The sequence below is a fragment of the Athene cunicularia genome, assembly GCF_003259725.1.
Source record: "Athene cunicularia isolate RWA chromosome 1 unlocalized genomic scaffold, athCun1 chr1_part2, whole genome shotgun sequence".
NCBI classification, from domain to species: domain Eukaryota; kingdom Metazoa; phylum Chordata; class Aves; order Strigiformes; family Strigidae; genus Athene; species Athene cunicularia.
Window position 1 is genome coordinate 51,302,108 of NW_020799092.1, and position 27,367 is coordinate 51,329,474.

At 38.3% G+C, this 27,367-nt stretch overlaps 1 protein-coding gene across 1 annotated transcript in view; it reads right to left on the bottom strand.

Moving 5' to 3' along the window:
* Positions 1 to 2,701: 2,701 nt before the first annotated feature.
* CNTN1 (contactin 1) overlaps positions 2,702 to 27,367 on the bottom strand; it is a 225,865-nt gene continuing 201,199 nt past the window's right edge. Inside the window, exons 21-24 of the mRNA XM_026863717.1 lie at positions 27,012 to 27,198; positions 25,448 to 25,560; positions 24,099 to 24,255; positions 2,702 to 5,279 (exon numbers count right to left, since the gene is read on the bottom strand). Of these exons, the coding sequence (XP_026719518.1) occupies positions 5,200 to 5,279; positions 24,099 to 24,255; positions 25,448 to 25,560; positions 27,012 to 27,198 (537 nt within the window). The 3' untranslated portion in view covers positions 2,702 to 5,199. The remainder of the gene's footprint in view (positions 5,280 to 24,098; positions 24,256 to 25,447; positions 25,561 to 27,011; positions 27,199 to 27,367) is intronic.

Genomic DNA, 27,367 nt, shown 5'->3' on the forward strand with positions numbered 1-27,367 from the left:
CAATCTAACTCTACATGACCCCACTGCTCTGTGTAGCAGGCACGTGGCTCTCATGTAGTGCCGATGTCCTAATACCGTGAAAAGATTCCGCTGGACATGTGCAAGGATGGAGCACACACAAGTGCTAGAAGCTACAGAAATTTATACTGCTGCCAAAGGAATATCCTTAGCCTACATTGTATTGTTGTAACCTGAAAAATAGACATATCTGTGATGTATTTAAATAAATCTGTGCTGAAATATATTTGAGTATTACCTGATGTCTGTTATTTTAATTCCAATAGGAAGTGTAGCTTAATGCAATGCTGAGGCAGATCAAGACTGGAAGATCTGGTCTTCAGCCAGATACCTAATATTTAAAGACAATTTCATCTTCTGTAGCTAGAGGCTCTGAAGTGTGAAAACAAGTCTCACAAACAAAAACAAGTTGTTCTTTGAAGGGTGGAAATAACTTTTTCTTCTATGGGTTTATGTTCCAAGCCCTGCTCTTCCCCTTCTTGCTCTGTTGCTGCAATGCTCTCAGCTTCCATCTCCTGCAACGCCATGTGCTCAGGCCTCTCCACCTTCAGCACTCGTCCCATGCTGCTCAGACCACGGGTAAGGCTGGAGTAAGGTGAGCTGTACCTGGCTTTGAGGTATTTGCTGGCTGGGCATGCGGCAGGCCCAAAGGAACAGGTAAGATCAGTGACCATGCTGCAGCTGCCTTCGATGAAAATTCCTAATTCAAGTATCTACTTTCTACTCAATTATTTTCTTTAGTGTGATAGCTGATGACTTTGTCTGGCATTGCTCAAAGGTTTGAAATCATTAGCAGAGAACTGGCAGACAGAGATTCAAGCCCTTATTTCTCTTAGAGACCAAGATAAAAATGCAAAATGTACTTAATCAAAGTAGTGATAATCTCCTCCTCCTCAGGTCTGAGCCCTGCTCTGATTGACTAGACATTTTTTTAGGTGCAGGGCACTAGGAACACTCTCATATGACTTTTCTCATTTGGTATCTTTGAAGATAAATGAAACCAATTTCTGCAGTATGACTGTCGCCTTCACCAACTTCTTATGTGTCACATTTTGTGCATTTTAGGGCCTGAATGTGACCCCTCAAAGGCAGTCAGTATCTCAGTCAGTTATGCTTGATGTAACCTCTTGAAATTATTGTGATCACATAAAGCATTTAATCAATATAAAGTTTTGCTATTTCAGCCATCTTTCTTTGTGATACATTGTGCTGGTTTTGGCTGGGGTAGATTTAATTTTCTTCACAGTAGCTAGTATGGGGCTGTGTTCTGGATTTGTGCTGGAAACTGTTGATAACACAGAGATGTTTTAGTTATTGCTGAGCAGTGCTTGGACAGAGCCAAGGCCCTTTCTGCTTGTCACCCCACCAGTGAGTAGGCTGGGGGTGCACAAGGAGTTGGGAGGGGACACAGCTGGGACAGCTGACCCCAACTGACCAAAGGGACATTCCATACCATATGGTGTTATGCTCAGTGTGTGAAGCTGGGGGAAGAAGGAGGAAGAGGGTAGCATTCAGAGTGATGTCGTTTGTCTTCCCAAGTAACTGTTACTTGTGCTGGAGCCCTGCTTTCCTGGAGGTGTCTGAACACCTGCCTGTCCATGAGACGTGGTGAATGAATTCCTTGTTTTGCTTTGCTTGTGCATGCAGCTTCTGCTTTCCCTATTAAACTTTCTGAATATTACTCTTCCAATTCTCTCCTCCATCCCACCCTGGAGGATGTGAGTGAGAAGCTGTGTGGGGCTGTGGTGGTTTGACCTTGGCTAAATGCCAGGTACCCACCAAGTCACTCTATCACTTCCCCCCCTTCCCCCTTTTTTCTCAACAGGGCAAAAAGGGGAAAGAAGATAAGATAGGAACAAAACCACCAACAGAAGCAGTTTTAATATAAGCAAAGAGAAGCAAAGTCCATGTCAGAAGCAAAAAAGAAAACAGATTTATTCTCTACTTCCCATGAAGAGGAGATGTCGAGCCTTCTCAGGACACAGGGCTCCAATACGCGCAGTGGTTGCCTCGGAGGACCAAGGGTGACCCCACCCCCTTCCTCCTTTCTCCCAGCTTTATACTGAGCAGATGTCACATGGTCTGGAATATCCTTTTGGTCAGTTTGCGTCAGCTGTCCTGGCTGTGTCCCCTCCCAAGATCTTGCCCACCCCTGGGGGGGAAAATGTCGGAAAGAGCCTCGGTGCTGTGTAAGCACTGCTCAGCAGTAGCCACAACACCAGGGTGCCATCAACACCCTGCCAGCTCCCAACATAAAACACAGCACCGTGAGGGCTGCTGTAGGGGAAAACCAATTCCAGCTCAGCCTAGTACAGGGGCTTAGTGGCTGGCTGGGGTTAAACCATGATATGTATCTACTGGAGTAGAAAACGTTACCGGAAAAAATACTCCCCTCCCTTAACTCTTGTTTCCAAAAATGATGAAAAGCTCTCAGAAGGCTCTCTGTTATTGATGTTAGGCAAAGTCTTTCTTCCTATATCTTATAATCAAAGAAATAGCCACTCTAATCCCACAAAAGCTCCTTAAGCCACCCTTATCCCACAAAAGCTCTTTAACTCCAGCAAAATTCACAAGAAAGCAGGACAGGGATACAAGGACCTCATTCCATCCACACCTTTACTGTCACAGATGACCACATCCCTGTTATGAAATTAGAAAGCTCCAATTCAAAAGACAGTTATTATATTTTGAGTAACATTAATACATTTATTTAATTGTAATTTACTTTTCATTCATAAAAAGGACAAAGCACGGTCCTGCTCTACTCATTTGAAAAAAAAAAAAAAGATAAAAAGTAACTAAAAAACCAGTTCAATATTCATCAGTATCAAATAATAGTAATATCAATTTTCCTGAAATATAAAGAAACAGCAAATATGTCTATCTATATAAACTTTAATTAAGAACCTTGCATTTTAAAGCAGATGATAAATTAGTTAGTATTTCTTGACAACAATTTGAAACAGAAGGTCCCAGTCAAATTTACACAATTACGTGAAACAGAAAAATTTCCAGCTATCTGATCAGTATGTGAGACCTACCTCAGCTATGCTGCCGATTTAAAAAAAGAAGTGGCTTTCCTTCCCAGGTCGTTTCCATGAAAAAACTGAACAGTCTTGCTTTTTACACCATGTATTAGAAAAGTAAAAGGCAATCATGCATTTGGCAAAAGGTTTAGTTGTGGTTGTAGATTATATAAAAATGAGTCATACTGCAAAAGAACCAAACAAAATGAAACACAATAAAACACATTTTTTTTTGTTTGTACAGAAGGCTTACAGCATGTTAGTTTCTTACATATGAAGACAGCTTATTTCTCTTTCAAATAATTACACAATTTATGAAACTCAGTAGTGTTTGACACTTTGACATTCCTCTGTAGGGAAGTTATCACTCTCACCTATTTAAAAAATTTTCATCTTGTAACAAATAGTTAAAATGAAACAGAACCAGTATTATTGGTATTTCTTAATGAAGACTACACTTTTACATGTAAATATATAGTACAAAATTATACAAATAAAAGAAGGGGGTGTAAATTATTAATAGACCTATTCTTGTTTCATGTAAATATTATTATTACGGACCTCTACAGTATCAGTTCTAAAAAGATAAAATCTATTTCTAACTAGCTAGCAAGGTTGTGCTAATAAAATATGATTCAAAGCTTGTAATTCTTGAAGCATCAGACATTGCACTATTACTTGAGCCAGCTGATTCAATATCACTGTGTTTCTTCAACATTCACGCTCAAACTAATTCCCAGCACACATGGAAAATGAAAGTAATGTGCATTTTTTTAACAACTTAAAAAAACCCAAACAAATCAACAAAAAACCCAACACTGAAACATTCTAGACACAGTCAGAACAAAAACATTCTCTATTTCTAATAGAGTTCCCATTTAGCAAAGGCCATAGTAAACATTTAGCTTCAACTAACATTTGGGATCTGACTTTCATGTATTAACACACAGTTGGATCACTCAGTACTCTATCAAATAGGGAAACAGTCTCAGAACTTTAAAACTCTTATTTACAACACTATGAACATTAGAATAATATCAAGTTCTTGAAAAAGCATATAATTCTCCCAAATGTATGCCTTCACTACAGGAAGGTAACACCTGGCATCTGCAGCATAAAAATGTAAATATAATAATTTTTTTACTGTGCTACTCTGTTTTTGACATTTATTGTATATCTCTTTTTTATATTTTAAATATTTTCACTTTAAAAAATAACATACGTTTCCTACCATTTCACGGTCCACTAGGCTGATCTTAACATGGACTCCATCTCCAAACTCGTGTTATATTGCTACCTTAATAATAGTCATAGTAATAACAGTAAATCAAAACCAATACATTACGCTGCTTCCCTGAAAACTAACATTTGACTCCTAAAATAGGCAACAATGACCACAACGGAATTTTTCAACAGAATTGTTTTAAGAAAAGCATATGGTAAATCTTGTGTCATTGAAGCACAGGTAAATTCCTTTAAGATGAGCATGCTATGCATAGCTTGGGTGTTCTGAACATATTTAAAATAAGAAATCCCATGTCACTGACTTTTACTTCAAGTCCTTCAAATTCTATCCAATAGCCTCAAGAAATATAGCTCTAAAAAAATGAAATGTTTTTGCTTTGACTGTCTCTCTAAAAACCAGTAATCCCAATAAATGATGATGGGGCCATTCAAAAATATGCAGTACACAAAACATATAGGATAGTACAGACAGACATAGTACTCTTACATTTATCACATACAATCAACATTTCAATCTCTATTATATTTCACAATTTGTTATTCAAGTTAAAGCACCTACGTATGGTGAATTTACTTTCACTGTACAGCCTATGTTATTGGGTTTTAACACTGAAACTTGCCCCATTGGACCGAATCATGCAACTGTCACAGATCAGCATAAGTGTTTTATAAGGCATATTGGAACAAGTTAAAAATATTTCTTAGCCTCTCAAAAGTTGATTTACTTCATGAAGGAGTTCCTGGATGCCTCAGTCCTCTTAAAGTTCATAGGAAATCGGTAGGGTAATTTATTTTAAAGTGTAACTTATTTGGCTTAGGATGGTGCCACAGGAATCAAAAAGAGTCACGGTCCTCATCTTCAAAGGGAGTCCTTTGTGTTAGGTGGAGGACAAGGTAAATCCAGCTACATTCAGAATCCCGAGCAGGCAAGAACACCCAGGGCCGGCACTGCCAGGACCAGGAGCAGAGTCGGTACTCCAGCGGCGGCACCTGTGCATCAAACAGATAACAACAGGGTGTTGGTCGTACTTCAGCATTACTTGTGGTGGGGAGGAACCAACCTGGATGTGAGCAAGAACATGGGGTACAAAAGCTGGAGAACAGCTAGCGTATCTCAGCACAGCCCCTGCCTGTATGGAGAATCTGAAACAAAGAGACTTGCTACAGTACAGTGGAGGACTGGCTCTCTTGTTCTCAAGAGCTGTTTATGCAGCATGTTTATACAAGCAGCAAGGCCATTCAGAACACATCAGTGTATTTTGATTTGGCTGGTCCAACAAGCCAGGAGGTTATAACAAGAGGTAAAAGGTCAAAATAAATATTTAAACATGTGAAAACAAAATTAATGGAGTCTTTGAAATGTGATGAAGCAAAGAGACACCTTTGGAAATGTTAATGTTCATATGATCAGCAATAATCTGAGAGATGTCAAAGAGCCTGGTCCATTTGTTTACCTACCAGATTACAAAGTCCAGATGGCTGACTTCCAGCAGTGTGGCATTTATGCCTGTTTAAGTCACAAGGGTCTTTCTTAAACAAATATTTTAAGACAAAAACTATTAATTGACAACTTACAAACTTTACACGACTCACTGGCAAACCAGCGTCAGAACTGCTATTATGTTAAATGGCTTGTGTTGCCATGGTTCAGCTCCCTGTTAAGAAGCATCTACATAAGAAAATAACCCTGCCAAACTGTGCCTGGCTGTCAGTCTTGGAGATGAACTGAAGGAGCTGGAGAATGGGCTATTCTTTCACTCCAGAGAGAGCTTGTCTAGGTCAGCATGGTAGCATGTAGGTGGACAGCGTGGGGCCCAGTTTACTGCTTGTCTTGCTGTTGAACACAGACTACGGACAGAAGTGCCTACACCTGGTGGTGACAGCCCTGAGGAGCTGCTGGAACCGTCCCACTGGACTGCTCTTCAGCAAATGTTCTGAGTGAGGAAAGACCATACTGAAAAGGTAACACGCGAAACAAACAGCACAGATTTCAGCAGACAGAGCCATTTTATGTAACGAAAAGCATAGTATGATGAATTTCAAGTATTCTTTCATAGAATTTAAAGTCCCAAAAGAGAATTCACATTTTGTCATCAGACCTCTTGCAAGGACAAGTAAGTCACATCATCTAGTCCAGCACCATGCAAGCTCCTAGAAAGACATATCTGTAGGTTTTACATGTTTGCCTCAGAGGTTTCTGAATCTTTCAGGTTAAATAAAGAGCTTAGTTCTTCATTTTGTGTCTATCTCAAACCTCCTGTTAATAAGGTGCTGCATTAATTTTAAGTTAGCAAAACAAGATTCCAAGGGTGAAAAAAATGCTGGTATGAAGTGAGAATTTGGCCAAATAAATACCTGTAAGTTACCTTCAAGTACTGATTTCCTACAGTACTTCCTACCCACAAGAAGAAGCAGAAAGTAAGGAAACTAGATGGAAATGAAATTGATTGATGACAAAAACCATATTTTATAAAGTTTGTGGACTAAGTCCCAAAAAACTCGAGAGTTCACCAGCTCATCAGTTAGGTGGGGATATATGAAAGTGAGTATTTAGTCACTTGTGGTTCCTACATACATAATCACAGGGAATTTTTCAGATGGGTTTTTCACAATATGTTTCAATTCACTGTGGGTTTGATGTCCTACAGATCAGCATCTCCTCTGATGTACCACACATGTACTATTTGCAATTTCAAGATTAAAGTTTTATCACCCAAACAAGTCTTAACTAAGGGTGAACAATGATTTGCAGAAAAAAGACTACAACTCGAATGGAGTTATACAGCAGGTATGTTTACTCCAGCGCTGGGGTGCAAGGGGATTTCTCCACAAAGCTTGCACACCCACCGCACATTTTACCAAAAAATTATAGAGTGTGGATATCCATATTCATTGGATTACATAACACAAACATACATATGCATGAGTAAGGCTGGGTTAGTTCGAAAGGCTGATCAACAGTTTGTCATCTTTGCACCTGCGCCTTGCCTCCTATTGGTCATCTTTGGGGGTCTTTGGGAGGAAGGCGTGTACTCTTTCTCACTTTGTTTTTTTCCCTGGAGCATGTGCAGATTCTCTTGGCCAATTTATTGAATAACAAGAGTGTTTTTCAGACGGTTTACTCTCTATCTTATCTAAGAGAACCAATAGAACTTCTACCATTCATATATGGCTATCTTTACTCATTAGCAAAATTCCAATTAGTTAGAGCCACCTGTTACTCAAGGACAAAAGTATAATATTTTGCTGAACATTGTAATCCTTGGTAGATTTTCACAGTGAGCTGCTTTGTTTTGATGAACACAGTAGTCCTTGGTAAAATTCCACAAAACAGTCTGGGCAAGCAGAATTCTTAGCAATATTTAAAAAAAATACTATAACTTGCTATAAATAAGTAAATAAGTTGTTAAGCAGTTTTCTATAAGTAAATAAGTAAATAAATCTCAAAACAAGTAATCATTTATCTGTATGACACATACAGTCTTAATTTTAGTACTGGGCTGAGCTGCTTCTCTTCACGGAGTCTTTTAATTGAGCTTTCGTCTACAGTTCACCATGTTCATAGCACTATCTCCTCTCCTAATTTGGCTTTAAACAACCCCACTCCAAACAACGGCAGTTCTCAGGCAATTGTTTGGAAAGGCACTTGGGAGCGTGCCTCAAAATAGAATGCTTGGTCTTCTTTCCTCACAACAGTACTTCCCAATTAAATCCTAAGTATTGGTACAGTGGGAACTATCATGTTCCATCAGATATACGGTACATGCAGATCACTGGAGAGAGCTGGGTCTGAAGATATCTTCCATCCAGGAGCTCTCTCTTTAGAGAAGGCATTAGAGGAGTGTGTGCCCTCCCTGTCCCAGGAACAGAAGCATGCTAGTGTGCTCATGAGGTGACCAAATGGCACACGACAGGTGTTCATATGCACATGTACAGCTTGTCACCTAGCAAATAATTTAACAAAAAGGGGACCACAAGCCACCAGCAAACAGAGGGCCTGACTTGTTTACAGTTGGCTTTCAGCAGCGAATTCAAGTGCTATTAGAAAGGCAGATCTGAAAGGCAGTGTGTCCTGACACATGGATGAAGCTCTGTGCAGACCCCATCATGGATATATTCAGAAGACAGCCTCCAAGATGGAGAACTATCTCCCCTCCACAGAAGGTGGAAACAAGTATTTTTACATGACCCTGGTTTCTCCATTTTCTTACCAGGGAGAAAGTCCACAACATCTGCCATGAAGCTAGAATTTTAGAGCTTTCCCCACAGAATTTATTTTCAGTTTCAGTCATATTCCTCTTATTGTCCCTCTTTTTTCTAGATCCACCACCCTACTCCTCCTGAGTCTGGTCCGCACTCAAATCAAGTCTTTCTGCAGTGCCATTCTCTTCCCCGTCCCCCATATTAAACTCCACCTTCTTTCTCTTGCTTCTGACATGTCAAAACCGTTCTCTGCTCCCATTCTCACCCTTTCCCCTACTGCTGTAAGGATGCTTTCTGAGGTCAAGATATCCAAGCACTTGGAAAACCAAGACAAGAGACCTACCAATCTTTATTCATCAGCTCAATTCATCTGTAGAAAGTACATTTCTATGAATAGTACATTTTTCCACAGGAAGCAGTATACCCACCTCAGTGAAAGATAAAATGAAGGAAAATATTGGAAGATTGTTTTTGTAAGTATCCATAAACAGAGGAATTTTATGCTTAAAATGAACATGAATGGATGTTCAAATATATTCTCATACATAACAACTGCACGTTTTGGCAACTGTGAAAGTACTGGGGTATATTTATCTGTACTTTTTAGTGATTTATGAGACACATTAATCTTTTCTGTAGTCTTTATCCCTAAATATCAAAGCAGTGGTTTTCAGTGAATGAATAATAGCCTTAGAAAAAACAATTTCAGATTTCATATTTAAGACTATCCGCAGAAAATGTATCCTGCCTTGTCAGAACAGGATAATACAGTTGGAAAGACACAGCTAAACTCATATTTTGAATGCTTCTAATGAAGGAAAACATGAAAAAAAGTTTGCTAAGTGAAGTTGAATGATGATTGCAAGTATGAGGACGTCTCTATTTGCATGTAACTACTCTACAAAGAGAAAGGAACAATAAATCTTCCCCTGAGATGTGCTCACTGATTCCAGAATTAATACCAATTCACCCCATTACAGCAGTTCCTTACAGCATTTAGGCACTGTTGCAGAGATATGCATAACAATTTTCGCAATGAAGCAAATCCTACCCTTAGACAGCACATTAATGGAACATTAGGAGGACAAATGCACATTAAACAGATCATCTCTTCTTTTTTCTTGTTAGGATACTGACCCACATGTCAGGAACCATACTTTAGGAAACCATTCACCAGTGCATGACAGCCAGTACACTCCTGCAGCTCATCAATGGAAATTAATGTAAGTTTTGCCCGAGGACAGACTACAAGATTTAATTCTGTGCAGTAATGCAATTGTGATCTGTCAGTTTTAACAATCTTTAAAAACTAGAGAAATACCAGATAAGGACTTAATGAATGTGTACAAATAAACATGTGAATGTAAACTAAAACAGAAGGAATATTAAGCTCCTTCTGAGGCCTGGCCAGGTATGGGCTGGATATATTTAGCATGTAAAGATACATTGTCTCCTCAGTGTTATAATGTGATCTCTCCTCTAAACCAACATCTTGCATATCCAGTGTGCATGCAATTGTAAACTACAGTCATCAAAGTCAAGGCCAAAAGAAAATCAGTATCATACGACCTAACCACGATCATACGATCTAACACACCATGTGTGGACTTCATATCAGGAGTCCTCATTTCTTTCAAATAAACAATGAAATCGACACCTTTAATGGGTTTCTTTTCCAACAGCCCCAAGCGAAAGTTGTAAATCTTGCAGTATTCCCATGGAGGCCTTATTATTGTCTGCTGCAGAATTCCTGTAGTTGATATTTTCAAGTCTAGGACTAAACTATCTACAGAAACATATACTCAGAATGTAGGTTAACTTCAACAACAAATTGTATAGGATGCATGCAGCTGACCTAACTTTTTCCCTGTCTCCTATTCTCAGCAGCCTTTCTCACAAGTGGCTGAGTAAATGAAGGGAACAACTGCTGGACAGGTTTTCCTTCAGTAAGATCTTTACATATCATGGGAACTCCCAGTAAAGTCCCATTAATCCACAGCTTTCTATTTATATTTTAAATTCCGTGTTGCTATCTCAATCACATGAAGTCTAGGATGAAATCTTCTACACTTTTGAATGGACATCATAGATTTTACTGATATCTTGAACAGTATGCAACAGTCTTCCAACTACACTCAAAAGAAATTAAATCAATTTAATGCCTAAATAAAACAGGCATTAAAACAGTTCAGACTTTGATGTATTACCCAAGTTTTTGTAGCAAATTGTTATTAAAAATACGTCATTATTTTCTTTAAACATTACTTATCTTTACGATATGACATTTTTGGCCCTTTTCCCAACATCAGTATCTTCTTACCCTAGCTTGTAAAAAAATCTAGAGGCCTGTTTAGAAATCTTACTTTCATCAGATCTGTGAACCAGGAAATTAGTTACTGGTCATCTGTGAAGCTGTCATACATGAATAACTTCTCTTTCTGAGTGAAAAAGTGTTTGCCCTGCCAACATACACAAACTACAATCCATTCCTTGGCTAATCATGAGCTGATCCTGTTATGGCAAAACTCTTTCTCTGCTTTTGTTGTCAGGAAAGATTTTTCAAGAATTAATTTGTGTTAAATAACATCAATTCTCTTAGTTTCCAGGTACTGAACATCGAGGGGGATGTCTACAAAACTATGCTAGTCTGAGGAGTGTGTTTTTAAAGTGAGTTTCTCAGCCATCCCCTTTATTGGGGTTTATTTTGCAGTGTGGAGCTGTCTTGGATAGCCAGTGCAGGACTGGATTAGAGGCAGTGCAATGTAAAACCTGACATAAGCATACAGTGTGGAGCTGGATCTTCAATGCTGCCGGTTCTCTCTGCAGATCCACTTGTGCTCCACAGATTATTGAGGCAGACACAGACTGGCTATATGAATGATACAGCTGCTGCAACACACTTTTTCACGATAGAAGTTAGCATACATTTAGTAAGAGTAAGGAAAAGAGAATTCTTTCTTACCAAGACCAGTATTTTATATGATTCATAAAGGATTTAAGTTTGTAACATAAATTCTGTAACTTGTTAAGAAATGAGTCTGTCTTTGTGTCTGTTTTGCAAAACAGATTATTTTTTTTCTGAAAGAATGGCCAAACTCCTGCCCATTTTCCTGTAAATAATATGGTCCAGGATCCAAAGACCAATTTTCCACCATGGGTGTCTGATTTTATATCTCTCCTTTTTACTTTAAGAAAGATAAATGCAAAGCCTTTTCATATTCTGTTTCTCCTTGCTTCTAACTAAGCTTGTCCACTTCTCTGGGATAAAATTAGGCAACATGAAAAAGCAAAAGGCATTTTTGCCCGCTCAGTTTGTTGATTTCTTTAGCATCTATTAGGCTTCATTAATATCTGTATCTGAGTGTTTTCATATTTACCCAGGTAGAACAGAAAAGAAGGAAGGGAGGAAATGTAATTTCTTCACATTAAACTAAACTGCATAGAAGAAGCGGATGGGTTTGTAGTTCTGTCAACTGGCTTCTGAAAAGAAACTCCACTTGTCACAGCTGGAAATACTGCCTTCATGAAAGCCTACTGCAAAAGAAATATGTAGTATCAATTGTCATGTTTTAAATTCTGCTATCCCTATTCATGGTAAATGGAAAATAACTGGACTAATTAGAATATGCTTATCTTGCATCACTGGCATCATTGCTAAATCATGGGTCCAATTTTCTCTTGTCTCGGAATATCTTTGTTAGGGCACAAGGAAATTTTCCTCTTGCCTGTGTCATAAACCTTTCAAGAAAGGCACTATGGAGTAATTCACAACCCTGTGAATTACTGTTTTGTAGCAGAGGAGATGTATAGAATGGAAATAATGCTGTCTGTGCATCTGCCCATGCTTTGTTCTATGTTAAGATTTGCTATACATCTGAGGAACAGCTTTAAAACTATTATAAGAAAAAGAGAGAGAACATTAAAAAACATTTCTGAAGTGCTGCTGATGGTCTGGGTGCTTTGTCCACTCCATGGTGTTTGTCAGTCTTCCACTACTTGAAAATTCATATGCCAGAGCCAAGTAAACGTTTTGTTTTGCTTTGGCAGTGGCACCAGGCATGTTGGCAGTGTCAGCAGGCAGCAGCAGGGGCTTCTTTTCCATTGACTCTGGCCTTGCTACAGACCCGGGCTGTCAAAATGAAAAGATGCCTTGGACTCTGAGAAAAATGCAATAATTTTCAGCAGGTGGGCTATTACTTAAATGCCAATAAATGTAGGTTATTTCTCAGATACCTCTTCCCCTTCATATTTATTAGTGTTCATTACAGATTCTTTTGCATGGAGTGTTAAGTAGAAGATCAAAGATAATATTTTTTAAATGTACAGCTTTAAAGCACTATACTCACAAAAAATAGCAAGAACAACTGTGGAGGTCCTCCTGTGACCCAGGCAACAGTTGTAGTTGTACTTCACATAAATTTTGTGAGTTTCAGGATTGCTTGTATGACTTAAAGGCTTGCCATACCTCTCAACACCTGCTCTGTCTCTCCACTTGTGAGCAGTCACACAAGACAAACTGGCTCACCAGCAGCACCAGGAGTACTGCCAGGCCAAGTAAGGCTGAATCATGTACTCAGCTAGGATGAGGTGTTCACTGCTGGAAACAGCCTGCTGAAGCAGAAGGAGGAGCTCAGGGCAAGTTTTGGTAGCCCATCCCTATAGAAAAGTTTATCTGCGATTATCACTGATTGTCTGGTGCATCAAAACACTTGGCCATGAGTGTTTCCACACAATGTATTCTGCATTGCTTCAGAAATTATGGTTGATAGTAATTCAGAGGAATTAGATAATCCTTTAAGAGAGTAACTGACAGTTTTTTCAATTTTTCAGGAAAAAAATGGGAAGCCAGGAGAGAAAGTTTCATCATAACCCCGAAAAGAATAAAAAGGACAGATCTTTGCTGGCCAGATGGCAGGTCTGGGGATTTCTGAGTGAGGAACCTATGCCTCTTTGTTCACGAAAATAGGGATTTGTGAATGTTTTTTATAAAGAAATTCATCCCACTCCTTTTCACTTATGAACAGTCCACATTTAAACAACCACAAGTTACAATGGGTGAACAGTAGAAACTCTTCAGGTGCAAAATGATGGTGAATTAATGAGAAAAATACTATAATTTTGGAATTTTTGTGCTCTTGGGAAGAAATGTGGCATGTATAAATACTGAGGTATACTAAAAGCCTGTCTTGAAAATCTTCATCTTTCAGCCTGGAGGGTGGCTTACAGATAAGAAGATGAAGAAAGATGACCTCAGTTTATACAAGAGTTGAAGTGTCCAATCTCAACAGGCTGGGTGACAGTGTTTGCTTCATGGCAGGGAGAGGCCAACATCCCTTCGCAGCACACAACAAGACTTGCACAGCATGCACAGCACAGTTCAGGGCTCATGCTCATGAAACTGGCCATGTGCTACACAGTCTTCATGTACAGGTAAGTCCCATCACCGTGCAGCCCTGAGAAAGAGGGAGGTAAAGCAGAAGGCAGGCAATGCTGCCAAAATACAGCCTCCCTTCCTCTGCAACCTGAGTGCAGCAGCACAGCAAGCAAGGAACAAGAGGAGCAGGAATCACTTAGGGCTGGAGATCAGCATGGCAAATATGCAGCTGATACAACTAGTGGACTAGTGCAACAGGAAGCAGCAAAGAAAGTAAGTTAGTCTAACAGGCCAGTTCAGCTTAAATTTGGCCTTGCTGTTCAGCATGGCAGAAAAAAATCTTAAATTGGGCATGAAAGCTACTGCAGAAAGGAAGAAAGCAAACAACTGGCCTAGCATGTGCCTCCCCAGAGCAGAATAATGTAGTTTTTTATTGATAAGGGTATACTTTGAAGAATTGGGTACTGTTAAACCAAAAAGGTCAATATAATTTTACAAGTTAGATGGGTAGCAGGATCTCTGGTAAAGAACACAGAGAGGAACAGGCAGGATAAAGCATCTTAGAGGGCTGCACAGGCTGCATAAACCAGAGAAAAGGTACACTGGTTAATACAAAACCTGTACTGGGAATGCTCCAATTTGCCCAGTTCCAAACAAAGTTAAAATAAAAGGAGAAACAGATGAAGGGAGAAACTAGCAAGAACACACAAAAAACTAAGAGCAGGGGGTTAGTGTAGAAATTTTTCCTAGTTTGATACATTTGTTGGCAACTCCATTTGGCTTTCTAACAAAGTAATTTTTGGATTGTGAGGACTTTGTAGGTACATGCAGAAAAGGCTGTGATTAGTACTGTATTCCCCTCCAGCTGAGTACATAATTTTACATATTAGTGTCCTGCTATAGAAGTACTAACAGCCATTGTGACTGAGTGCGAACACTTCCTTTAAAGCCAGGTAAAGATTTTACCTCCATACTGTGTAATGTCAGAAAAAGATTTGAAACAACCCATCACTGGGTTCTCTTATAGAAAATAACAACTTAGAAATTAATTAAATACTTGTTTTATAGAGAGAGATTCAAAATCTGCTCATGTGGAAATAAATGAGGGAAACATTTTTTTACAGATAATATCTAAATGAGCCAGCAGTGCCTAAACCCAGCTTTAAACAGCTGCTCATCTGTCCAGATGAATGACTTATACTGCTACTTTAAACTCGACATTTCACTTACTTCCGCTCAGCAGTATTAAAAAATAATGTTGATTTACAGAATTTAAGCACAGAAAGGATCATTATGTCTTTTAATGTTTATCCTATATCATCTAAATATTGCCTAACGTATAATACAGTTTAAGTAGCCTTTTACTTAGTTTCTCCTGTACTGAGCTCAGGAAGATGGATTTTTCTAAAACACACCTTCTAAAATGGCTTGCAGCCTTGATTTAGAAACACCAGGAGTTGAAAAAGCAAAAAAATCAAGCAGATTTTCACGCTTCTGGAGAAGAAATTTTCAAATTGATCTTCTGTGAGAGTTTTGCTCCTGATAAAATTCTTACTTCAGCCTCTCTATAGCTTGAGTCGTAAGCGCCGAATCTGATACTCTGAAACGTTCACATGAACTTAGATGAAGGATCCTTCTGACCTTCCTCTTTGACAGAACTAATACTCCTCTTTCCCTTCCCACTGGCTTAATATAATTATGTTGAACAGCCACAGAAGACAGACCAGGTAGCACTCTTTCAGTGCTTACTTCTAAAAACTCTGTTGTCAACTCTCTATCTCTTGCTTCTATGGACAGGCTTTGGAATACAGTAGAAGTAAAATATATGGCACTTCAAAGACAATAAGATTTTGATACTGAAGTCCTTCAAATATTCTGAAAAGGTCATGGAGCATTTTGGTATATAGTAAGATGCACTATTTAATGTATCTAAATCCATCTATATACATAAAGAGAGCAAAAAAGCAAAAATACATATTTGGTATGGTCACTGGCACTTAAAAGATAAGTTCAAGTTAGCAAATATGTGATTTTATCTACCCTTTCTATGTGTAGTAACAAATAAATCTATTTATACATGAATACAAACCTGCCAAATAATCACAGTACAAACCGTACTTCTAATGAAGCATTTATCATTTAATATACTGTCAGTGGATCTGAAGTCTGGAAGTCATAGTTGGCAGGAGCGCAAAATGCCTGGTTGTACCTCTGGGGCTGTCTAGTCTGACCTCCTACTTATATCAGGACTGTCGCCAACACTCTATGTCATCAGCTGCAGTTTCGCCTAGCTGAGTCACTGAAATCTCCAAAGATGAAAACTGCACAGCTTCTCTATGTAACCTGTTGCAGTGCTGCACCACCCTCTGGGTGAAGGTTTTCCTAACGTCCAGTCTGAACCTTCCAAATTGCAATTTCTGGCCACTGCTCTATATTGTACCATCTGCCATTACTAAGACTTTGGATTCATCATCTTTGTAACTGCTCTTTATACAACTATGTGCTTCTGTTAGATTGCCCCTCTCCACCACACTAGACATTGGTGTGTATTAAAGGTACTGCTCTGTGACATTTCCTTAATACTAAACTAAAGAGCGGTGCACCTTCCTTACTACCAAAGACTGCTTCTGAAGTCCCTCAAGCTTTGCCACTGAAGTAACTGGAAAACTATCACTGCTGCCTTTGTCAGAGAATCACTGCGTTTTGTTCTCTTAAGAGAGAGGTTTCATCAAAAGGTGTGTTACAGCAGATGTCTAACCTAGGTCTTCTGAATCACTCTCCTTGCTAAGAAAAAAGGGAGTCTGGCTAGGTTAGGTGATAAAACTGAGAGGTATGAGTATGCCACCACTCCAAGGCACTCAGAAAAAAATAAGATAGATTGTTAACTGCTGAACTGAAAAATACCACAAGGATTTGAATAAGGCAGTTCCACATCTTGCCACTGAAAATTAAAACACGTAAGAATTGTCATGACTAAAAAGTATTCCTTTCTTCATTCCTTCACCCCTGTGATCACGTCTGCAATCCTGTCTAGATTATTAAGGGGAAAAAAATTAATGAGATGAGTCTTCCAAAGATTACTTTAAATCATGCTAAACACTACTTGTCTGGCTTTGATTTCTCAAAGCAATTAAAAATACTGTATAAATATAGTTCAGTAGTTAAATATCCTACCAAGAGGTGAAAGAATATGCATTTGTATTAAATTAAATCATTATGCATCAAAGGGATTACACTATTAAAGCAAAATACTAATCTTGGCATTCACTCTATGAACTATGTGATTTTTTCTGTGATATTCTTTTTTGTTATGTTGCTGCATTTAAGAATAACAGAGTTAAATAATGATCTATTGGATTTTTTCCATCTTCTTCTAATGGTAGAATACAATGAATATAAACTACCACGGACTTTGTTTCAAAAAAGGGAAGGAGTATAGTGTTCTTCTGTTGGTGTAATAAAAAAACCTGAAAGTAGCTGTATGATATATCTCAATGAATGGATAAATCAGTGGAGAAGAAAAGTTCAGCCAAACTGAATTTGAGTGTCTGACCTTTAATTCATTGACGAATTGATGATCCTACTGAAACAGTGGCAATCAAAACTTTGCTGAAATTTAAAAGAAGGTATTTCTGACTGCACAGTGAACCAAAATTTATTTTTCTTCTTCTCCTTAAACATTTTAAGTGTCAGTCATCATTTGGTGGGTAACATCCAAACTGCTGAAAACCATAAAGAAAGCATTTAAGGGTTTTGGAAGAAGAACTAATCCTTTTTCCATCAACTAAATATTATTCAGGCATTTCATAATACACTTTTCTGAAGCTGGAAGTATTGGGTCAGCTTTAGTGAGCCTGACCAAAGACCTGTTCTAGCTCAGGACACTGACTGGTCTGTAACAGATGCAGTGGAAAGGAAGAAAAAAACATGGCATGCAGATTATAATTTTCCTCCTATACTCTTTCCCACTTGTGTCAAAGCAGCTCCTGAGCTACTTTGTAGCTTCTGTCCAGTAGCTCCTGAGCTGCATATAGGACACAGTTTTAAATAAGGGCTGATAGACCAAGCCTCTATTTCTAACTTTGTCCTGCACAACATCCTGTCATAGAAGTTCCACAATTTAATTTTGTGCCATGCAAAAGAGTATTACTTTGATAGTTTTCAGTCTGCTGCCTGCTAATTTTACAGAGTACTGTCATTCTCATAATGTGAAGAAAAGTGAATAATCTTTTCCTACTTACCTCTTCCTGTTGCTCATGACTACCTTACCAGCCATCCTTACTCTAGCTAAAGACTCCTTGCCTCTCTTGCATGCCTCACCCAAAATTCACTCCATAGCTGTGTTACCCTCACTGATTTTCTCTACTTTTATAGTATCTTTCTTTATTATCTTTTAGTATCTTCAGTATCTTCACTTTCTGAGATCCAACAAGAATATATGTTTTCCATGACAGTCACACCTTCCTAGAGCATTTCTGCAAGCTTGCGGCCAGCCAGCAAAATCTCCAACATGTAACAAGTTAAAACATGTAACAAGGTGTGTGAAGTTGCTGTAGATTTCTTTTTTGCTAATGTTTAAAGGCACTGTGAAGTTCTCATGCCTTCACGTGACCATGCAATAGCTGTCAGCTGGGATTTTGCCGGCAGTTCCCAAGCTCACACAGACAGGCATGTGGCAACTCAGACTGAAGATGAAAGCAGAAGGAAGTTACACAGAACTTTACAAGACAGTGGCCACTTTTTTCTGTTTTCTGATGTATAGCAGCTACGGATTCCCATCTTGTCAGTATTCTCCCATAATGAGTAACCTATCCTGCTCTTGTTTTGTATGATACTGTTCTTTTAAACCTCTGTTCTGTTCTAAATCTAGGTACACACACATCCAATTTCTAGCTATGAAGCCTGTCAACCACCACAGCACAGCTTAGTTACAAGCTTTCTGCCTAAAAATGGATTTTTGTGGTATTCACACTTTGTGTGTGTTCAAGCTTTCCCATATAAATAAACATAAATGACAAAATAAACAGCACTGGGATTATCATAGGATAATGCAGACTGAGAAAACATAGCTAGATATGAAAACATTTCTGCAGTCTGTCCAAAAAAAAAAAAAAAAAAAAAAAAAAAAGAGAATAAATTGTAATTAAGGAGAATATGGCTTTTCAAGAAAATGTTTGTACTTGAGTATGTTGTAATGCATGGACTTGCTAAACCTTAGTTGTCAAAGTAAGGCTTGGAAGGAGGCAGCACCAATAAATTAGAACTGTAATGAAATGAAATGTGATGACGGAGAATCAAGAGAAATATTGGAGAACAAAATATGTTGTTTTAGGCAGATTTATGTACCAGGTTAGAGGGTACTCTGAGTATTTTCTACTTAATTTTCGAGCCATGAGACAACAGCAAATGCATTGTGAAAATTACTGTTCTTTTAGAGGAGAGCTCTTTTGGGAATGTATTTTTAGTTTAGTAGAAGCTTTTTGCTACATACTTGTATAATGCACAATAACTTCCAAGGTCAGTAACAGAGGACTGTCTTGACAGTTAGAGGACTGTTTCCATCAGCATTCCTTACAATTTTTACCTGTGTTCTCCTTTTTTCTCATTCCTATAACTATCTTTGCAACAGATGGACATTTTCTATGATCAAAAGATTTTGATTATACCACATGAAAAGTGAATGATTACCTGATTTACTTGACACTAATACATTCAATAAATATTAATGTCCCATTTAAATAATAATAAAAAAGAAATTAAAACTAAAATAATTAAAATGTTTGTATGGGTTACTACAAGAAAAAAATTTGCATTTTCCTTTGCATTTTCCTTCAAAGTAAATAAATACTTTATACTTTTTCAGGATACTAAAACATGCCTCTGGCAAATGGGATTCGTATGTGTATATATACGTGTGCAGTGAACACAGAGAAGCTCTAATTCTGTTCCCTTGTTATAAGCATACACAGTACAGAAATTATTTTGTCCATGTCACTATTTAAACTGAGACATTAACCTGATTATGTATTTGAAGGTGAAGGTGCATGTTATCTTCCCTTTTTCCCAATATTTTCCCAAATCAGAAGCTACCCTCCCCCATCCCAGATGAAATTTTACAATTTGAGAGTTTGATTCTATTTTTCCTTACTCTGGCTTAAATTGATTGCACTGAGGCCAGTGCAGTTACACAAGTGAAGTGAGAAAAGAACAAAGCGCTATATGGTTTTAGTTCCTACTGATTGCAAGACTGCTTTGATTACATTAATATTAGCATTATGAAAAGCATTACAACCCAAAAAGCATGCAACAGACAAAAAAAAATAATCTCAGCCTTTAATATATTTCAAAGAAAACAGAGAAGCCTATTATTAGACATCAAAACAAACTTCTTTGGTTAAACAAGTAGTTCCAACCTTCAGGTGGTTATGGTATCTCAAGAATAAATTTTAAATTGCATTAACTCATTATTATAACAGGCTTGAAAAATATCCCCCAATCCTTAACTGTACAACAGGCCCTGGCCAATAAAATACAACAGTTCATGACTGTATTTTACACTGATTATAGCTGTATGCTGAAATGCAGCTCAGCATATATGTAGCGAGTGATTTTATGATAAACACTTATATTTCAGGATGTTTACTGAAACAAAATGCATGTGAGATGGGTGTGTTTGGTAAACTTTATATCATTCTCAACAACAGCTGACTGGTTATGTGAGAGTGAAGTTGCTGTGGGACGTTTGCCTCTTCAACATGCGCCTAGGTTTTCTGTGAGAAGGAGGAGGATAAGGAAACATAAAAGCAAGTTTCTCCCTTAGACAAGGTACTGAGCTAGAAATAACATATATTTCTAGTTTCTTTAACATTTGACTTTGAAACATAATTTTGCTAGTTAAATGTGCTATATTTTTAATACCCAAGTTAAGACCTCAGGGCCAGTTAGGCCCTTTAAGTACATGTTATTGTACTTAAACCTAACTCAAACCTAATTCTGCAAGTGCTAAGAATTGCTCAGAGTACATATACAACAGGCTAACAATATGGTAGGCTAGCACAGCAACAGTAGCCACACAAATCAAGGAAATGGTTTTGGTTTGCAAAAGAGTGTAATTCATATGCATAAATTACGGGCCAAAAAATGTCTTCTGGTTTCCTGTTTGTCCTCCAGCTGCTGATCCAGAAGACCTCAGGCCCCTTGTAGATCATGTCATGTCTGCCAGCTTTGTGTGGATGTCCCTGGTAATGTGGGGCATCTCAAATGCTACAGGCTTTGTTTAAGCTTCTGAATTACAGCCTAGACAGCAACTGATTATAACGAGAGCTTAGACATCTAACTCAGGTGTATTCTGTAGATTACTTGGATTTGATACCCAGTGAACAGCAGGAAAACACCAATCTAGAAGACACGTGGGTTTCTATGCATTCCTCTCTCTTTGGTGCAACTTTCTAGTTTGCTTAAGATCTGGTCATTCCTGGTCAGCATCCAGACCGTTTTGAACATCTGACCTAGTTGCTTAATTGTCCTCATTAACTTATGCAGGAAATTAATTCGGTTTGCAAATGCTGGAATCAGATGCCTAAAGGTCAAGTAAGGCAATGGTCCTCTCTGAATTTGGTAAGATGCCTTATGTTTTGCCTTAGCTACTGTCTGCATCTCTCCGTAAATATGCAAGTTTCATTATGGCCAGTTGACCTCCAGAATACATATTCCTGTCAAACTAGATCTTCTCTTTCTTGCGAGACTCTGAGAAAAATCATCATTACTTAAAAGCTTCTCACCACTCTATCATCTTTTGTGGGTAATTGTTCTAAACTCCGTCACAGTACTGGAAAATTTCCTTAAGAATAAAACTTGGCAGATGTAATTTGCCATGTGTAAGTGTTAAAACTACACTTCATTCTTCTCTTTGAAAAAAGCACAATTTAAGACCAGAAATAAACTGAAATACTTGCCCAATTCTCTGTAGATTGTGTATTCCCTGCCTTTTGTCTCCTTTTTGATCTCCTTACCTAAACCCAGTCCAGGGAATGCTGCCTTTATCTAGGCCACCAGAAGCACAGTCCCTCTCTATCTAGCTGGAGTCTGGTAGAAGTTGTGGCTGAAAACTTGTCTGTGTGGAAGATCAAGCAATACAAAACTCTACACACTAGCATTTGTAGAGTGCTAACTCTCCCAGAGGTGCTAAGACTGTATAGGCATGCTTGGGGCAGGTCTCACTGGTGAGACTGATCTGCTTGGGCTCCATATTGTACTGACACGACAGTTCTGCTTCCAGTCTGGAAAGTAATCTATCAGCTGCTACCTAAAGGGTCTTTGCACCACACTGATGGTAGATGATATATGTACAATACAAAGATGACCTAAGACATGTCCTAAAGACAGCAGTTGCTTCAATTTTTTGCAGCTCATTAAGTATGGTAAAAGTGATTCCTCCAGAGTACAGTGATATAACACAATGTATTACAGCTTTTGTAAAGTGGTTGACTTAGTACCCCAAGACATTCTCATAGAAACAGGTACACACAATTAACAGAGTATGCTAAATGAATTAAGAATTCAGTCACTGGCAGATTTCAAAACAAAATTATACACCAAGGAAAAAAGAGACATGCCACAGGATGCTGTATCCTGGAAAGCAAGGATTTGGGGAAGGATTTAGAGCTGGTGTTGCACAAACAAGATGAACCCCATTTTATAGCCCAGTGCAAGGAAATAAGTGGCTCATGAAAATCTTTAATGAATAATGTTGGGAGTAGGAAGCGTAGGGAGGCAAGATTATCTCTGCAGACAGTAGAGTTGAAACAGTGCACATAGTTATAGTGTCTATGGTCCTAAAGGAATTCTCAGAAGTTGGAGAGGTGAAGAGAAGAGCATTTAAGACCTGAAGAAAATGTTATGGAGAAATTCAAGGTGCTCAGTCTGTTTAGCATTCGATCAGTCAGCTGACTGATATATATATATATACATTTCTTAATGGAAGCACATATCAGGCACAAAATGACTCTTTAATCTAGGGAAAAACTATAAAAGGAAACAATGGCCAGACCCCCAAACCAGATAAATACAGATAAAAAAATTAGGCAAAAAAACCTGTCAACAGTACAGGTGATTAATCATAAGATCAAACCATCCTGCAAATGATGGATTCTCCAACTCTAGATTCCATCTGGTCAAGAGTGGAACAGATGCTTCATACAAACAAAATTGGGGATACCCATGAGTTCATACTAGGTGATATAAACTGTAAATATTACTGAAAACAGAGACTGGATGTCCACTCCTTTACAAATGAGCAGCCTCTCTCATAGTATGCATGAGCAGCCTCTCTCATAGTATGCAGATAAGATAGCATAGACACTGATTTTTTTAAAGGACACAGTAATGGTTGCACTGATGATATTTAATCCTTACTCTTCTCCACGTTAATTTTTTAATTAAAAACACAAGAATATAGTGCAAGTGTTTAAATCATAATCTTGCAAAGACACTATCCTAGTCGTTGATGTTTATTCATATGTTCTACTTAATACACTGTGTGCTAAGGCAGTGCTTACATTACAAAACTAGCAGGAAAAAGAGGTGCAGACCATGTCTGAGCTTGTATTTAGAGTCAATGCTGAGCACAAGCTGAAAGCCTGAGCCATGCTGCCTTCCCCTCTTTACCAATTATCCAGACCACTCTAAAGTTGAGCATGTTGCATTTCTCATTAATTATTTACCTCTTTGTGTCACAGCTCCCCTCTTGCCCGAAAAGAGCACCTTCCCTAGCAATTGGTCTGTGGATCTCTATGGACCACTCCCTTTTCTCAGTTACCTTCCTCTTACTGGCAATGGACAAAGGAATGAGACACAGAGGCAAAGGTACTAGGAATTACAGGATTATTGCAAGCTGACATCTTGAATCTGAGGCCTGCACCATGCCTTTATGCTTGCAGGACACTGGTAGAAGTGGCACCCTAACTGGGGGCACCAGTAGAAACAGTGATATTTGGAAGACTGGCAGTGCTTCCAGGATAGAGCTGGATTGCTGCTGAAGTGTCCTGCGTGCATTATGAATCTTCAGAAATATCTGAAGATAATGTCTAATTCTCAGTGCAGTCACTGCTGAAGAGCTACCTTTCAAATTTTGGATGGGAATTGCATGCCCATCTCTGGATAGTGTGCAAGAAGAAAATATTCAGGCCAAGATTTCTGAGGAGTGTGGGAAAGAAGGCAAGTTATCTGCTCACCTGAAATTTTTATTTGAGCTACTTCTCCATCACCTCCTTCACTGTGTGCTCGGACCTCAACAACATATTCACCATCACTGGGGACTGGGACCTCTATTGTGTGCTTTCCAGTTGAAAACAATTTGCCTTCATGTTGTCCATCTGGTCTATAAAGTACCTGGAAAAGTCATAATAAGTATAGTTATTGAAATGTGGCATTTCCATAAAAACACAGTTACATAGGTACAGTGTGTCAATGAAAAAGTATTGGTTTTTTATTTATATATTAAGCCTATATATATATATATATATATATATAAAAACTGAGTGGCTGATACTAATTTTTCCATTTTTACATAGGGTGAATCTAGACAGGATGTTTCCTCGTTGTTTTCTCTGTTATAAAATTACGTCACTTTTTGAAAAATAATTTCATCCCTTACCTTTGAAATAAGTAATTGATGGAGGATAATAACATAGGGTGGCAAAGAGCATCAAATGAAAATTTGAGAATTTAGCTGGGTTTTTGGACACAACATTTATTACCATTGTAATGGTAATCTGTTCAGACATAACATTTATTATCATATTACCATAAATAAAACAATTATTAATTTTAATATTAACTCTCAATGATGTTAAACTATTGCAAATGTGGTGGTATGTGTCTTGTGGGACATTTAGAAAGATCTCCACCCTTCTGGAATAATCTCTGTAAAGATAAATCAGCAATTCCCAGGAAGTAGTTCGACCCCTCAAGCAAAATTTGTACATGTAGAACATGATACTAATTTTCTTACAGCCAAACAAGCAGCAAAGTTAAACAGGAATTAATTTTTGGAGCTTTCTGTATGCCCTGTAGTTAGTATATACACCTGGTTTAGTTATACAGTAATTGCATCTCATGAGGTTAAATGTCCCTTCCCTTCCTCTACCTTCCCAGACTTTGAAGAACTTGTGTTCCAGGAACTGTAGCTCCCATGGACATGGGAAAGGAAAGCTGGAACAATGTATACTAGTATAAGGAAAAACTATTAAAGTGTACAATTTTTTAAGCATTATTTTTAGCCAATAGACAATAAATGTAATCATATGGGAAATCAGGTTGTTGCAGTCACTGTTCTAAACTTTCCTATAACATGGCTTACCACCCAAACGAATTTCAGTGCCCCAATGTTTTCTCATCATATTGACTAAAGCAGTAAGCTTGGCCCTAAGCATGCTGGATGTCTGTGATCTCTGAGCTTGATACCTTCATCTATAGCATGCAACTATGTTTAAGTGTGGTTATGTACAAAAATTCAACACTGTCTATAAAATGCACCTCATATAGCATACACAAAGATAAATAGTATTTTCATAGATCATACTTTGTATCCTTCAACTGCAGACTCATTTGACATTGCCTTCACGTGATCCCAGGTGATGATGTACCTTGAACCAGATCTTACAGAACTGATAATTCTTGGCCGTTGGCTTGGAGCTGAAAAGCAACATATGTATAATGTGCACATAAACGAGATTTCAGAAATGTTCAATGATATTTTTATTAAGACATGTACAAAGGGAAATTAGGTTGATCTTTTTATGATTAAGGGATAGTCTCCTTCCTGGAACGAAATGCTACAGCTCCAGCCAGGCAATTTTGGATGGCTTGTGCAGTGGCTGCTTTGTGGGTTTGCCTTTCTGTGTTGCCAGAATGGAAATGGCCAACATTATCCCTCACTATGTTGCTGACCATGTGTATTTGCTGGCATGCAGCTATGCTCAGAACCTCCCAGAAACGTGGCTTAAGTCATCTTTACTCATTGAAATTAAGTATTTAATTAACCATTTAAAGGCATTTCTACAGCATTTAACTCAGCAGAAATCAGTACCCCACTAAAGAAACCATTAATTATATTTCACACAATAAGCTTATAAAATGGAGTCTTATTCAACACAAATTAACCCTGAAGGTGCAAGTTGCACAACACACTATTTACTGACAGAAATACTCAAATTAGTTGTACATATTTTTAGCCCATATAAGTGTGTTTTAAATGATGTATTTCTTAACTGAACATTCCTCAGCACATGTTAGTGCTAGGTATCATCAAGTCAGAAGCAATATTCAGAAATCTATTATGGCATGTAAATTCAAGGATGTGATTCAGATCACCCACTTTTCAAGGCTGCCTGCTCCTTGGCTCCCTCTACTTTTAATGAAAATGGCAATTGGTCACATTTTAATCATCAGAACACAATCCTTCTCACTACTGATTTAACAGAAAGACAGTGTATAGCTGCCTAATACCTGGTCTGAATTGTACATCATTTGGAACATCACATCCAGCTTTGGGGTTCCCAGTACTAGAAAGACACTGGTAATCTGGAGTAAGAACAGCAGTGGGCCACTGACCTGGTTAGGGAGCTAGAGCACTTGCCCTGTGAAGGGACTGCTATGGAGGGGATCTAAGACCCCCCTGTCTGTTCTTACAGGGAGGTTATCAAGAAAGATACAGGCTCTTTGAAGTGGTATGGCAGTAGGATGATTGAGAAAAGGCACAAGTTTGATTAAAAGAGGTTCAAACTAGATGTTCAGAAAAAGTCATGCAGTGGAACAGGTTTCCCAGAGAGGTTGTGCAGTCTGTATCCCTGGAGATTTTCAAGATCCAACTGGATAAAGTCCTGAGCAACCTGATCTGAGCTTGTAGCTGACCCTCCTATGAGCCTATCATCTTAGTCTCTTTTCTGCCTCTTGCAGTATACCCATATTGTACATGGCAACAAAAGAGAGGAAGGAGAGCCTTAGAAATTTTCACACAAAGAACCAACACCATGGAAAGGAAGAACATGGGGTACATGAATGAGAAGCCACTTTTGAAAACATGATGCAAGATGCAATAATGAAGTACATGACAATATACTTAACCTAATGCTCCGTTTACTTACGTGCTTTCCTGGTAATAATATCAATGGTTCTACTGGGAGGTCCATATCCTGCACTATTGAAGGCAGAAACATCTACATGGTAACGAGTATTAGGCTTCAGGTTTTCCAGTTTGGTTGAATATTCTTGATTGCTCACTTGTACCCGCTGTGCAGCTGCTTCTTTATCATGAGCAGCCCAGTAACGTATCTGTAAGCAAGCAAATAGAAGGATTAAATTTAACATATTTAGTCATAGAAGTTTATAATAAATTATGTATGCTGGGTATTTCTATACTACATACTCTGGGTAATAAGCAATCTATAAGAAATCTAACAGCAATTGCATGGAATTCCTTCTACAGGCTGTTATTTTAAGC